Here is a 14,915-nt window from a genome sequence, read left to right on the forward strand (position 1 = left end):
GACCAAGAGAAGGCAACAACCGAAAGCACAGTGACTATAGTACAAGTCTCGTTAGGGCCAACATGGGTTTATTGCTAGAAAGATCCAAGAAATAGCTTTAGATTTAACTTTAGCTCACCAACTTTTCTAATACTTCAATAATGGCTAGTAGGTCTATATGTCTTCCCAGAGAGTCTGGTATATATGTGCTCTTTTTGCCAGGAGAGGGGAGGTCTTAATGAGACTTTTAAACTCTGATTATTAAACTGAGGCTTTAATTGGTTTTAATGCCTTATCTCTAAAATATAAAATAGAATTCTGTAGGGGGAGGGGAGTGGTATTTTTAGGACTAATACATTGAAAATTGAACAACCTCTACTAACAGTTTTAAATAGCATGGTCAAATTGGTTATGACTTTAAAAGAAGCTTCAGGGTAAGATGGAGTATTTATTACATATTTTACTGTTAATGTCTAACGTGGGCCTTTCAATTTGTAAACACTGAAATGATTGTGGGGCTGTGGGAAACATTTACCTATTTATCTTTGAAGTTTTAAAAGACTCCACTTTTTAGCATGTGTTGTGTCCAACCTGTGGTTGTCTTAACTAATAAATGTAATTTTTTTTCTCCCCATTCTCTCTCATTTATTTGCGTATAGACCTCTAGTGTGGGAAACGCACATAAATAGTGCCGAGAGTTGTAGTTGATATAATTTCCAGCAATAAGATTCAGTTTTCTAGTTTCTCTTTATAAACTTGTACACTTACAGTATGGAATTATTTTCTGAGGTTGCCCAACAACACTAGATAATGGAAAAGAATTAACTTCTCTTTTATTACATTAACTCACTTGCTAAGCTATCACTCTTCATAAACTACCCCTTCCTGGTGGTCTAGTGGCCTTTCGCCTGGATTAGTCTATAATGGTTTCTCGAACCGCTGGAAGGGAGGAATAAAGGGTTTTGGAGTCAACCGTTTTTATCTGGATTGTAATGCCTTTACACTTGGGCACTCTTCTGAAGGGTTAACCTGGAGATCGCAAATGCACAGGCCTGCTATCCTTGGATCTCCAAGTTCTACTTCGTGCGCTGATGAAACTAAAGAACCACTGATAGAGCAGCTAAGACGCCCCAGCGCTTCTCCGCGACCTCCACACTAACGTGCAGGGCTTGTTTAAAGCGTTGCTGGGCCCCTCAGCAGGTTTCCCTAAGGTTCCCTGGGGGCGCCGCTGGCCTCTGCGAACCCCTTGGATGAGGAAAGACCGTGCCTCTTGCGGCTTACGCAGCCCCACCCACATCCTGGGGAGACCTGCTCTGGTGGTTAGGCGGGCTGGAGGTGTATTCAGCTAGTAGAGTTGCAACGAAGAACTAGGTCTCTAAACCCCCCCACAAAGGACTAAAACTAAAAATGGGAGCCAAAGTTCATTTTCATTAACGTTTAAAAGACACGGAGAAGCCCTGGATGCTGTGGCTTAATGGATTGAGCGTTGGCCTGCGAACCAAGTGTCGCTGGTTCAATTCCCAGTCAGGGCACATTAATAGGTTGCACGTCAGGTCCCCAGTTGGGGGGTGCCTGAGAGGCAACCACACAGTGATGTTTCAAAAAAAAAAAAGATTTGCTAATAACCATTAAAAAAAGAAACATCTAATTTAAAAAAATAAAAGACACGGAGATTTAGGGAATGTCTTCTGCTCTGACAGGCAAAAAAAGGGAAGGGAAGTACAGCAGCCATCAGTGGCTACAACTTCGTAGTGAAAAGTAGATGGGGGTGACCTTTATCGACGCTGATGAGGGCAGAAAAACAGCAGTGGCTGGAGGACCAAGCTTGACAGTTAAGGGGGGGAGCTAGGCCCGCGTCCACCCAGGCGAAAGCGGAGGCCCGCGGCGGCCGCAGCCCAGGCTCAGTGTCGCGCTTCCGTGGGCGGGGCCCGCTGCGCGCACGCTCACTTTCTACGCGGCTGCGCAGTTGATGCCCGGGTTCTCACGCTTGTGGCCGTTTATTGGGGTCCCCGACTCGACAGGAGACTGCGGTCTTTTTAACTCCCGAGGGCGATGCGCTCCGGTGCATCCATCAGGACCTGCCAGAAAGTCTGCAGGTGCCTGTTGTCTGGTTTTGGGGGTCGAGTAGATGGAGGCCAGCCTGAGCGGTTGACCGAAGGGAGTAGCCCCCTCGGAGGGCCCATGAGGTCGCACGCGGAGCTACCCGGGGGGAGCGAGCCGAGAGAAGCCCAAGAGACTGGAGAGGGGAGCGAAGCACTCATAGAGATCTGTCAGAGAAGGCATTTCCTCGGTGGCACCAAGCAGCAGATTAGCCGAGATTCTCTCCTGAGCGGCTGCCACGCCGGCTTTGGCCCCTTGGGCTTAGAGTTGCGGAAGAATCTGGCAGCAGAGTGGTGGTCCTCGGTGGTGGTGTTCAGGGAGCAGGTCTTTCCAGTAGACGCACTCCATATTGAATCAGGCCCTTCGCTGCCCGTGGACAGTGCCTTCAGGTTAGTTTCTGCAGAAACAATACGCGAAATCTTACAAGACAACGAACTGAGTAAGGAACAGCTAGTAGCATTTCTTGAGAATTTACTAAAAACATCTGGGAAACTACGGGAGAACCTTCTTCACGGTATGCTTCATGATTTCATGCTTAACAGGTGTCGGGGGTGGAAAGGCAAACTCGCTCGATTCCGCGAATTGCAACTGGCCCTTTATTCACGTGGAAGGGAAGTTACGTGGTTCTCATCTTTTTGAAGTACGTGGTTGGGTATATTGACAGTGCTTCTACGCCGGAGAAAACTGGTCTATGCCGTCGATACTGTTCCCTAAAGAATCTGACCGAAGGACCTGGTGACGCTCTCAATTTCACGGGGCAACCCTGTAATTTTAAGAGTTCATTGAATAGCCTGGAATTAGGATCTAGATTAAATCATGTATTTAAACCGTTTGCTCATCGTTACTAAGATGTTTATAAATACTTCCACAGCCACTCTTCAGTTTTACACACAAAGCTATTTTTCTAGAGCAAAAAGAAAATGCCCTTCCCCATTTTTTCTTACTGAAAACTGACCTGCAGTCCGTTGTTTTGAGAACCTTGTAGGTAATTTTTGAGTTCGCAAAATAGGACTAATCAAGCTTTATAAGTGATCCTTGAGTGAATACACAGAAACATATAGGGGACCATATGCCTTTAAAGTCAAATAAAACGTGATTGCAGAGATTCTTGGGGGGAGGGGAACCTCATCTTTGCAAAATGCTATCCTTGCCATTTTTTATTAAGTGGTTAATTTAAATTAACCAGTGCCCATGGGTCTCTAAAAATTAGTACCTATATTGCAAATTGTTAAAGATTTTCTTAAGAAAATTAAAACAAACTTTTAAGTAAATGTGGTAATTTTGATTTACATAACTTCATTCCATAGTGGCTTTATTTTGGGGGAGTTAAACCACTGTTCATTACCATGCCCCAGAACAAAGCAATCTTGTCTTCCTTGTTAGAAAACGAAACTTAGCTCTCTTAGATGTCCATTCATCAAAGCATCTATGGTGTGCCAGACCTTTTCTTGCCTTTAAGAAGCTTAAATCCACCTGGTTTGCCATTTCCTTCTATGCCCAATTTTCTTGCTTTATTCCACGTCTGGATTATTGTAGTAGCCTGTACTTATTATTAGTTTTTAAAAATTCTCAGCCAATATGTCTCCAGATATTTTTACCAATTCTCTTCTGTCCTTCTGTGACTAATTACACATAGGTTAATTATTTTCCCCATCTTGTCAACTTTTTTGAACACAGTTGCATTGTAAAGTCTATGTCCAATAACTTAGATGTATCTGTTTTTAATATCTGTTTTTCTCTGGGCTTTTTATCATTTGGACTTTGTCCCAATGTTCTGGGTAGTTGGCATATAAATTGTAGAGCTAAGTCAAGGCTTTGAGTGGTGTTTTCTTCCTTCTGGAAAGATTTGCCTTTGGCAGACGGCTATCTTCTTAATATAATCCAGGATTAAATTTATTGGAGACTGGGCTTCAGTCGTTTTACAAATCTCTACTCCTGGAGTGTAGCGTCCCCAGTGAAAGGCTGGGGTGTTTACCAGGGCCCCTCCTCAATGAGCCAGGAACTACAATGCTCCTACATACTTCCTAGTTGCATAAGATGTCAGGAAGCTCTGCTACTTGAGAATTGGAACAGTGGCACTAAATGTTAGATTTATCTTCCCTTTTCTCCAAAATTTGAACCCTCAAGTCCTTACTGCCTTGATAGTTCTCCTTTATCTTTAAACAGATTTTTAAAAAAGTTTCTTGATCAGATTTTGCTGCTGTTGTTGTTATCAACAAGCTAATCTATTATCAGAAGTGGAACTCTTTAAGTAACTTTGGAACACAGTGCTGTCTTTTAGTGGGGTATAATCTTTTATTTAGCTTATGGGATATAATCTTTTATATAGCTTAGAGAACTACAAAGAAATCTTGAACTTGGGTTTATTCTAAGTAGGAATGTTGTAATTATAATTCTGAAGGTATTTCATATATATTATAGGATAAAGCAAATAGATGGGATACGTTGTTATTAAAAGCCAATATTTCCTCTGTAATAGAAAAGATAAAAATATGAAAGAAGACAAGAATAAAGTTTGTAATGTTAAATTTGAGTTGGCAATATCAGTAATAACTCATGATTTAAAAAATATATATTTTCTAACTTTCTTCATTGAAAGGGCCTAGAAAAAATGACAATAGCAATGAGCACACCTAGTACCCAATGTTTGGTTTCTATTGAATAAAATAAACCAGTGCTTGGAGAAATGGCTGATTCCAGGTCTCAGGCAAGGAGAGTACAAGGTGAGTTTGGGACATTTTATGGTGCTTCTAGAAAGCAAAGAATTAGTTGAAGACTAGGGGGTGTCATGTCAGGAGGACACAGATGCTGGCTTGAAGGAGACTCCTACTGGCTAAATTTGGGACAAATCGAACATTAAATACTGATGGTAATGGATCATAACATTAAATAAAATAAAAAATTTAAACCATAGTTTTAACAAAAAATGTAATTGAGGCTGCTGTCGGAGGGAAGAGGTAGAGAAAATTTATGTTTTTACAGAAACTGCAATAAATGTAGAAGGAAAGACGGATTAGAAAAATCACCATGTTATGATTTTATAATCTTCAAGGGTATAATAATTGACTCAAGCAAGGATCATCAGTAGACTCTAAAATATAGGTGGAAGATTGTTGGGGAGCATGGTATTGTTGGGGAATGCATTACCTTAACCAGGTGATTAAATTTGTTTCATTAATAGTGGGATAATTTGATACTATGTTACTCCTGTTAGGATGCAATGAGATATACACATCAGCTATGTAGTATTTATTTCTGCTAAAAATGATTAACGCAAATTAAATCATAAGAAAGCAATCAGACAAATCTCTACTGTGAGATAATCTTAACTGGCTTGGACCCAAAAGTCAATGTCATTAAAAGCAAAGTTAGGGAGGGAGGAGTTGGGAAATGTTCTAGATTCAAAGAGATTAAAGAGACCTAGTCAAAATTCAGTGTATGAACCTTAGGGGGAAAGAATAGCAGTAAATGACATTTTGGGTGATAATTGGAGAAAATAGGATATTGACCATATATTAGATGAAATTATGGTATTATGATTAATTTTATGGTGTAATAGTATATAGAAAATAATTTTAGGAGATGAATGCTGGAATGTTTCTGGGGTGAAAAGAAAAATGTGGCAAAATGTTGACAATTGGTGCATCTAGGTGAAAGGTTTACAGGTATTTATTGTACTATTTCAACTTTCTTGTAGATTTGAAAATCTTCAAACTAAAAAGTTGGGGGAAGACTACCTGAAATTAAGTAGTAATTAAGATCTGCCTTAATAAATAGCTCCATGCTACTTGTACTGTTGTGTTAACATTATTATATTATTAGTTTGTATATGAGTTGATCAAAAAGATTTGGGCTTATAGAATAGATTTACATGATGATTGATTTATCTTTTGACAGGTGCCTTGGAGCACTATGTTAATTGCCTGGATCTAGTAAACAAGAAGCTACCTTATGGCCTTGCTCAGATTGGAGTGTGTTTTCATCCTGCTTCTAATACTAAGCAGACACCTGATGGTGTTAAAAGGTACCAAAAAATGGCAAATAACTTGGCCTTGTGTTTAAATAGTCAAGAACTACTCAATTTCACTTTGATATAGATTATATAATTTTCAAAAAAGTAATTCTCTGATATTTCTGATATCCAAAGAATCGGTGAGAAGACTGAAGCTTCATTGGTGTGGTTTACTTCAACAAGAACTGCCAGCCAGTGGCTTGATTTCTGGTTACGTCATCGCCTCCTGTGGTGGAGAAAGGTACTACAGTAATCACCCTTAATTCAACAGTTAATAAGTATATTGTCTTAATATGTCAGAGGTAATACTTCTCTATAATAAATGAAAAATTTTTGATGTAGCTATGTTATGTTTGTAAGCGACAGCTCTGTTAAGTCAACAAATACAAATAGACTCTGTAATGATTTTCTTCGTTCCATATAACAAAGTTACTTTGGTAAAGACATTGGTTAATATTTCTCTCTTGCTCAGAAGCCTTGTTGCTAAGCTTTTACATTCAAGGTAAAGTTCAAAGCTCTCACCTGGCATTCCTGACTGGTATGAGTTTGACACTTGTTCGCTCTTAGAGCTTCTACTTTCGTTCCCTACCTCTGTGAACTCTCCATATTAGTCACAGTGGTTCTATAAATTGTCATCAAGTTTTAGTATATTCTGAACAGGAAAGAGTTGAAGTAAGCATTTTTGCGTCACCATTGTCTTATCTTTCTCCAACTCTTAAGGTCCCCAAACACCCACCTAAATTAAGTGGAATAATCACAAATAATCAAGCTCTTTACAAATGGATAAGAATGGGAGTATATGGTACTTCATCTCACTTAGTTCTTCCCCTCTTATTAATTAGCTGTATATACAATCAACAGTTTTTCTCTGTGGTTTTGATTTGAGCTTGACCACTGTCATTCAGTTGCTGCATAAAAAGTCTCTGGCAACTTTTTAACATTTATTTTAATAAGTTAACAAGACAAAATTAAACTTTCTTTTCCAGTTTGCTGTGAGTCCCTCTAACTTCAGCAGCAGTGATTGTCAGGATGAAGAGGGACGAAAAGGAAACAAACTTTACTACAATTTTCCCTGGGGAAAGGAGCCAATAGAAACCCTGTGGAATCTAGGAGATCGTGAACTTTTACAGAAGTATCCTGGAAATGTGTCCCAATTACATGTATGTTTTTACCTTGAACTCCTAATTTATCATTTACCAAGATTCTCTGGGGTCATTTCTGAACCAATTGAAAATAAGCTGTAGACATGGTGCACATGACCTCCTCTTAATACTTCATATTTCTCGAGAGAAAAGTAACAGGAATCTACCGTTACCATCCAATCCACAGAACCCTTCAAATGTAACCCAACATGCCAATATGCCCTTTACAGGTCCAGGATCCAGTCTAGGATCGCATACTTTGTATAGGTGTTGTGTAGCCTTAGTCTCTTTCAAACAAACAGTTCCTTTTATCTTTCCTTGTCTTGCATGACCTTGACATTTTTGAAGAGTACAGGCCAATCACTTTGTAGAGCATCCCTTGATTTGAGTTTCTTTCATGTTTCCTCAGCTGCAGAAATGGTGCTGCCCTCTTCCCGATTCGTTACATCAGGAAGCATGTGATAAAATTTGTTATTGGTGATGTTAACGTTTATCACTTGGTTAAGTGGTGCTACTGGGTTTCTCCAATATAAAGTTGATGAGTATTTTGTACTTATTAATTAATGAGTAATTAATAAGTCTCTTGTGGGCAGATAATTTAAGACTGTGTGTTTCTCACAAGATTTTGAACTACCAGTCACAGCATTCATTTATGATTCTTGTCCAAATCAGTTATTACCTTTAGCGTTGCCAGATGATGATTTTTAGAAAATTAATTTGATCATGTCTTCTAGATTCATCAATCAGTTTATATTCTGATTTTAGAGGTCTAAAATATATAATTTTAAGAGTTCTGCTAAGTGATGCTTTATTTTTGTTTTATTTTTCTGTGAAGGGGCGAGATGGACGAAAAAATGTGGTTCCTTCTGTTTTATCTGTAAATGGAGATCTAGACCGAGGCATTCTGGCTTACCTCTATGATTCTTTCCAGCTAACAGAGAATTCCTTTACAAGAAAGAAAAATCTCCATAGACAGGTACTTTTGATATTTCAGAGATAGACTTGGGAAACTAAAAATATATGTGTCCCCCCTTTTTTTTCTTTTGTATTGAATTTATTTGGGGTGACACTGGTTGATAAAATGATACAGGTCTCATTGTTTCTCTGTTTTTAATGTTGGTCTGCTTGGCTTCTAACAAACTGAATAATTTTTTTTTTCTATTGTGCAAGTAATTTAAGTATTTTTCAGCTTTTTTAGAATCTGGCCACAGGAATAATAAGCAGGTTCTCACAGAATAGAACAAGACATTTTGTATTGGGTAATCCCAAGGGCATTTCTGATCATGGGGAGTTAGACAGCTATCTGATTTTTAGCCTCTGAGACTTTCCATTGAAAGTTAGCTTCCTTTTGCATCAGAAGATGAGTGTTAAGTAGGAACGAATAAGCAAAACCTGTGGTATTGATGTCTCTGCTTCTGCTGTCACTGGATCACAGAACTAGGTATGATCCTGGGTCAGGGGCAAGGCTTATTTTAGGACAAATAGTTTTGGGGGAGGGTTCAAAAATCAAGAGACAGAAGGGGTTGAAGCTGTAGGAAAGAAAAGAAATAAGGAGTAAGACTTTGGAAGAAGCAGGAAGGATCAAGACAGAATCAAGAGCACAGGTGGAGGGATTTGTCTGAAAAGGAGTTACTTGAAACAGGGAGGAAAGAAAGATGGTGTAGGTAAAATAGGCTACCGGGACTGGTTAACCTTCGAAGAGAGTTTTACCCATACTCTGTATTTTCTTAGGGAATTAGGAGGCAAGATTATTAGTCTGAAATGTGGAGGAGTATGGTTGAAGAGGCAAGAGTTCGGAAGTCATATTCCCCTTAAATGTGAAAGGGAGCTGGCCCAAATCAAAAGTTTTGACGATTTTGAGTTTCCACTGGCATTGGAAACCATGAGTTTGTGGCACCCCTCTGCATAGTTAAGTGATCGATTGTGCAATGCTCAGCTAACCTGACATGGCCACAGAGAAGGTCAGGTTCTAGAACTGCTCTTGGGGTGGGGATTTCGAGGGTGTCTGTATCCTTCCTTTCACTTACACCTCTCATCCAAACCATAAGCAAATCTGTTCGACTCTGCCTTCAGAATACATGCTGAATCTGACCATTTCTTCCTCCCTCCACTCTTTCCTCTCTGATTAGGCTGGCCGTTAGACCACCATCTTTCCCTGTTTCCCCCACTGAGCACGGCCCTTTTAAAAGGGACCATGTTACTTTGCTCCTCTGCTCAGAGCACTCCAGGAAGCTCCTCATCTCACTCAGGAAAAGCCAAAGGCCCTAAAGTGTTTTACAGACCATTTGCTTTTTGACCTCTGTGTGCTACCCTTCACCTCACTTGGTCTGCTCCAGCAGCACAGACCCCCTCGCTGCTTCTAGAACAAGCCAGGCATGCTCCTAGCTCAGAGCCTAGGCCTTCGTTCTCCCCTTAGTCTAGAATGCTCTTCCTGGGGTAGCCACGCGTCTCTTGTTCTTCAGCCTCCTTTCAAGTCTTTGCTCACATGTCACTTCAGAGAGGAGACCTTCTCTTACCATTTATTTAAAATCACAAATAGCCCTCCCCCAATCCACCCCTTGCCGGCACTTCCTACCCCGCTGCTTTTTTAGCATTTACCACCTTCAGTTACATTTTTGACTTTATTGTGTTTGTTATCTGTTTCTCCCCGTCACGAGAAACAGTCATTTTTGTCCCTAGCACCTAGAGGTAGCCATTCAAGTTTTTGTTGAATGGATAAGTGAATGAGTGGCGGATTTTGGAAAGAGAAAGTCCAGATGATAAGCCACGTGGCCCAGCTGGGTAGGGAAGGCACTGACGTCAGGAAGGGGCGTTTTGACTGACAGAAAATGGCGTTGCCAGAAAATGGGACAGTGTCAGGTGAACTCATTTGTGCAGAACGTTGAAGTGGAGAAATCCATGAGCAGCTGGATATAGACAGCTGAATACATCATTACAAGATTTTTTATGACCCCCCAGCTAGGTTCCATTTTCACACAGAAAATTTTACTGTTTCAGAAGCTCCATGTTTGTTAGTGCTTGTGTTTTACTTAAATGTGGTGTTGTCTCCCCCTCCCCCTTCAATTGTTTTAGGTACTCAAGCTTCACCCTTGTTTAGCCCCTATTAAGGTGGCTTTGGATATGGGAAGAGGCCCAACAGTGGAACTAAGACAGGTGGGTTCAAGGAGTTTTAATGTCATGATTTTAATTATAACCATTATTCCAAGTAAATGAGTTTGCCATTTAAATTTTTATTTTGATTCATTTGCTTTTAAAAAACTTAAACTAGAACTCTGTTTCCTAGATTTTTGTCATTAAAATTGCCAGCCTTGGTTTTTATTTTGTTGTTGTTTGCTTATAAGCATATAGTAGTATTTTGTGCCTTGGGTGTTTTTAATTTACCAAAAGGGTACTGTATGCTATATCTTAATTCTGTTTTTAATTGTTTTGCCTCAGCCGTATGACAGAGAGAATCCTTACACATGTAACTTTCTGGACTGTGCAAGAATTTTTGCCAGTTATATACACAGGGATGGGATTTCTGGGTAAAGTGAATATCTCTCCTTAATTTCACTGTGTCAGCTAGATTGCGCTCCAGACTGGCCACACCTGCTGGTGCTCACCCATACCTACGGAGCGAGGGTACTTATTTCCCCGTGTCTTCAGCACTTAATTGTGCTTAGAGCTTTTCTCTCCTTTTCTGCCTTCCACTATAAAGAGTAAATTTTCTTCTGGAAACCACTAACTTACTAACACTCATTGTTATGTTTCTTTTTCCCTGTTAATTTCTATTTATTAATCTCTGTATTCTTGTCTATTCCCAAATATCAAACATCTTAACACCTATTTACTTAACTATTGTCTTTCCCTGGGAACTTTTTAGAAATTCTTGGTCCCTACCCCAGATCGGGGGAATCAGAAACTCTGGGAGGGAGGCAGCGTGTTTCCACTGGCCCACCAGGTGATTCTGAGGCGCGCTCACGGGGGAACCCCGGTAGCCCAGGCACAGCCGCCAGCGGGGAGGGTGCTGCGGGAATCTAGCTAACGGAGGCCAGGTGTGCTTCTGGTTAGCTTAAGTCAACAGAGCAGAACGCGAGAAACCCCGCTCTAGTGCTTTTGCTCAAGAATGTTAAGGGCATTTAAAATTTTGCTTTGATTTGCTTCATCATTGCTTGTTAAGAAAACAGTAAGTTTACTGTGTCATTTATTCGTTATTCTGTATTTCCAGTCGGGCTTTTGTCCCCAGCACTCCACTGAAACTAATCAATCATCTTTTCTTGAAACATTTTCTTCAGTTGGCCGCAGGAATACCACTGTCCTGCTTTTCCTCATACTTTTCTGGTGACTCCTCCTTAGTTTTTTCTCCTGGCTCTTCTGTCTCTTCCTGACATACTAAAACCCTAGGGTTCAGTTCTCAACTCTTCGGACTTAACTATTTTTCTCTGATAAAAATTGTTTTGGTTTTGTTTGTGCTTTGAATGATAATGATGATAATAAAAATTCTTATATTTAGTATGCAGTTTTTTCTCAAAAGATTTGCATTTATTATTCATCTTTGCAGTGTTTCATTTCATCATTTTCAGGGAAAGTATACAAGTTATAAGTATATAATATATAAATTATAAATAATACCACATAATTAAAGGAATCTGTGTCCATTTTAAAGATTGAAAGGGATGATTTCTGGTTTCACAAAAATAGACTTATCACTCTAGCTACTTTTATTTCTTTCATATTTGAAGTTTTTTTTTTCCCCAGGTTTGTCAAGGGCTGTTGAATGAATTACTAGAAAATGGGATTTCTGTGTGGCCTGGTTATTTGGAAACTGCACAATCTTCATTGGAACAACTTTATTCAAAGTAAGAATTGTCTTCCTTTTCACTGAAATGGTGTTTATTCAAAGTGTTTTATATGATGTTTATTTTATGAGTAACAAATCTCTTCTAAATATATATATAAATATATAATTTAAAAGTATTTCTGACTTTCCCATTTACAGAGCCACATGCCCTTAGTTTATTGCTACTGCAGGAAACAGTGTTCATCAGGTCTGCTTAAGTAGATACCATGTGCAGCTTCAAGACTTACTGTCGTGAAGTGTGTATACCTGAGTTGATCGATTTATGAGGATTGGAGTTATGTATGTTGGTTGCATTTGTTGAGTCAGGACTGCCTTTTCCTTGCTGTGGTTTATTCTGAGGCTGAGTGGAAAATAATTTCATCCCAGAGGACAGACAACTAGTCTCCTTAGTGATCGGCACCTCTGTTGACACCTGGTCGCTCAAGACTGAAACCTGGATATATTATCCTTAGCCCCTCCCTCTTCCTTATTCTCCACATCTAGTTTGTCACTAATGTTGTCAGCCTGCCTCTCCAATATATTTCAAATCCATCTCTCTCCATCTTCATTGCTACTACCCACATTAAGATCAGCAAAATCTCTTGGCCAAATTATTGAAGTAATCTCCTAATTGATCTCCCTGTCTCTAGTCTTACCCTCTGCTATTTCATTAACTTTTGTTTTTTAAATAAAGGAATTAGTTTCTCCTTTGGGTTTATTTTGGCTTTTTTTCACCTTATTTTATTTTTTAGTTTTTTGTTTGGATAGATAACTTTTGATTGAAAACTTTCAAGCTTTGTGTTTTGCTCCTTAGTTCTCTAATAACTTGTTAAAATACACCTTTCATTATACCCGAAGAATCTTGAAACCCCAATTCAAAAGAACTTATGCACCCCTATGTTCATTGCAGCACTGTTTACAATAGCTAAGTGCTGGAAACAACCTAAGTGCCCATCTGTAGATGAGTGGATCAAAAAACTGTGGTACATTTACACAATGGAATACTATGTAGCAGAAAGAAAGAAGGAACTCCTGCCATTTGCAACAACATGGATGGAACTAGAGAGAATTATGCTTAGTGAAATAAGCCAGGCAAAGAAAGAAAAATACCATATGATATCACCTAATACAGGAAACTAAAGAACAACACAAAGGAACTAAATAAAACAAAGAGCAGAATAGCAGTCAATAGGGGGGAGGGGAGAGGGAGAGAAGGGGGATAAGTAAGGGAAGGGATTAGTCAAAGAACCCGTATAAAAGACTCATGGACATGGACAACGGGGAGGGATATGTTTGCGGGAGAGGGGGTGGGTTGGGTGGGGGAGAGAAATTGGGGGAAAAGGGGACAACTGTAATTGAAAAACCAAAATAAAAAAATTAAAAAAAAAAAAATACACCTTTCAGATGATGTCAGAAGAAAAGTACGTTGCTATGGATAAAGCAACTTAATTGTTTTTCATATATAAAATAAAGGAGAGGCATTTATACTTTCCAGGTTCTAAAATCATATCCTTTGAGTCATGTGGACATTACCAAGTTATAGTTGTTCTTTTTTTTCCCCACTTTATTCATTTATTTATTTTTTGGGTATATTTTATTGATTATGTTGTTACAATAGTTCCAATTTTTTTCCCCCTTTACTCCCCTCCGCCCAGTACCCCCCTTTTCCCAGCAATCCCACCCCCCTTAGTTCATGTCCATGGGTCATGCATACAAGTTCTTTGGCTTCACCCTTTCCTATATTCTTCTTTTTTAAAAAAATTTTAATTAATTTTTATAACAATAAAAAAGTTATAGTTGTTTTTTATGTGGTAAGGGCTTTACTGTTTTAGGATGTTTTTATCCAAGTATTTATTAAGCTCCTACTGTGTTTTCTGTACTTTGATACAGTAGTAAATAAGGCAGAAAAGGTTTCTGTTCTTATGCAGCTTATATTCTAGTGGGATAAAATAGACAATAAACAAGGAAATAGATAAATAAGATAACTGATAGAGTTCTACAGAGTGAAGAAACATTAATGAGATCGTGTAACTAGTTGAAAAGAAGGAAGGCCACTGTGGATATATTCAGTTATTGCTGAACTAGAAACTCTAAGTTAGCGTACAAAGTTACATATCAAGCATGATTTTGGTATTATTTGTTGTGCACTGGATTTTTATTATAGTAGTAATGTAAGAGACTTTAAAATAATTTTCTTGGACTGCATCAAAAGGCTAAGGTTAATCTGAGATTCACCCATAATATCACCCAAAATGGTATCTTGCAGTACCACTGTTTCTCAGATTTTATTTTCTTTTATGACTTTTCAGCCATTACAATAAGTCAGAAACTTCCTGAAAATATTACTTTGAATGCGATTCAGAAACTTGAAAAAAGTGGGTTTTGGTCCTGCTTTTGAGTTTTGTGACTCTTGAAAGTCTCACAGACTCTAAAGTAATTAAAGCTGGTAATGTGATGAATTTACAATTAATATTTGTACACATGTATTTTGTTTAACTACTTTTTTTCTTAGATATGATGAAATGGGTATCCTCTTCACAGTTCTGATTACTGATGCCACTTTGGAGAATGGATTAATACATCTGAGAAGTAGAGATACCACAATGAAGGAAATGATGCATATATCCAAAGTAAAAGACTTTTTAACCAAGTATATATCATCAGCTAAGAATGTATAGATTTTAATACTGGTCTAATAAATATTTGCCTTTTCTAATTTGGTCGTCTTATATTAACTTAGATTTTTTTTGTCAGCACCTTTACACTTATGGACATTTTTGGCGCTTCTAAAAATTCATTTTTATTATTTATATTTCTTGATGCATTCCTTTGTATAAGGAATATGTTCAGCTACAAGAAACAA

General features: G+C 38.6%; 1 protein-coding gene across 1 annotated transcript; it reads left to right on the forward strand.

The window, feature by feature from the left end:
* The first annotated feature begins 1,930 nt into the window (after positions 1-1,930).
* Positions 1,931-14,768, forward strand: POLG2 (DNA polymerase gamma 2, accessory subunit). The gene is made up of 8 exons (XM_090292455.1): positions 1,931-2,593; positions 5,977-6,103; positions 6,227-6,332; positions 7,078-7,251; positions 8,069-8,209; positions 10,306-10,386; positions 11,971-12,071; positions 14,565-14,768. Exons 1-8 carry the CDS (start codon positions 2,032-2,034, stop codon positions 14,728-14,730), a joined length of 1,458 nt encoding a protein of 485 aa, XP_090148581.1. The 5' UTR covers positions 1,931-2,031; the 3' UTR covers positions 14,731-14,768.
* The last annotated feature ends 147 nt before the right edge of the window (positions 14,769-14,915 follow it).

This window comes from Furipterus horrens, unplaced genomic scaffold (genome assembly GCF_987537825.1).
Source record: "Furipterus horrens unplaced genomic scaffold, mFurHor1.1.pri manual_scaffold_11, whole genome shotgun sequence".
Taxonomy (NCBI): domain Eukaryota; kingdom Metazoa; phylum Chordata; class Mammalia; order Chiroptera; family Furipteridae; genus Furipterus; species Furipterus horrens.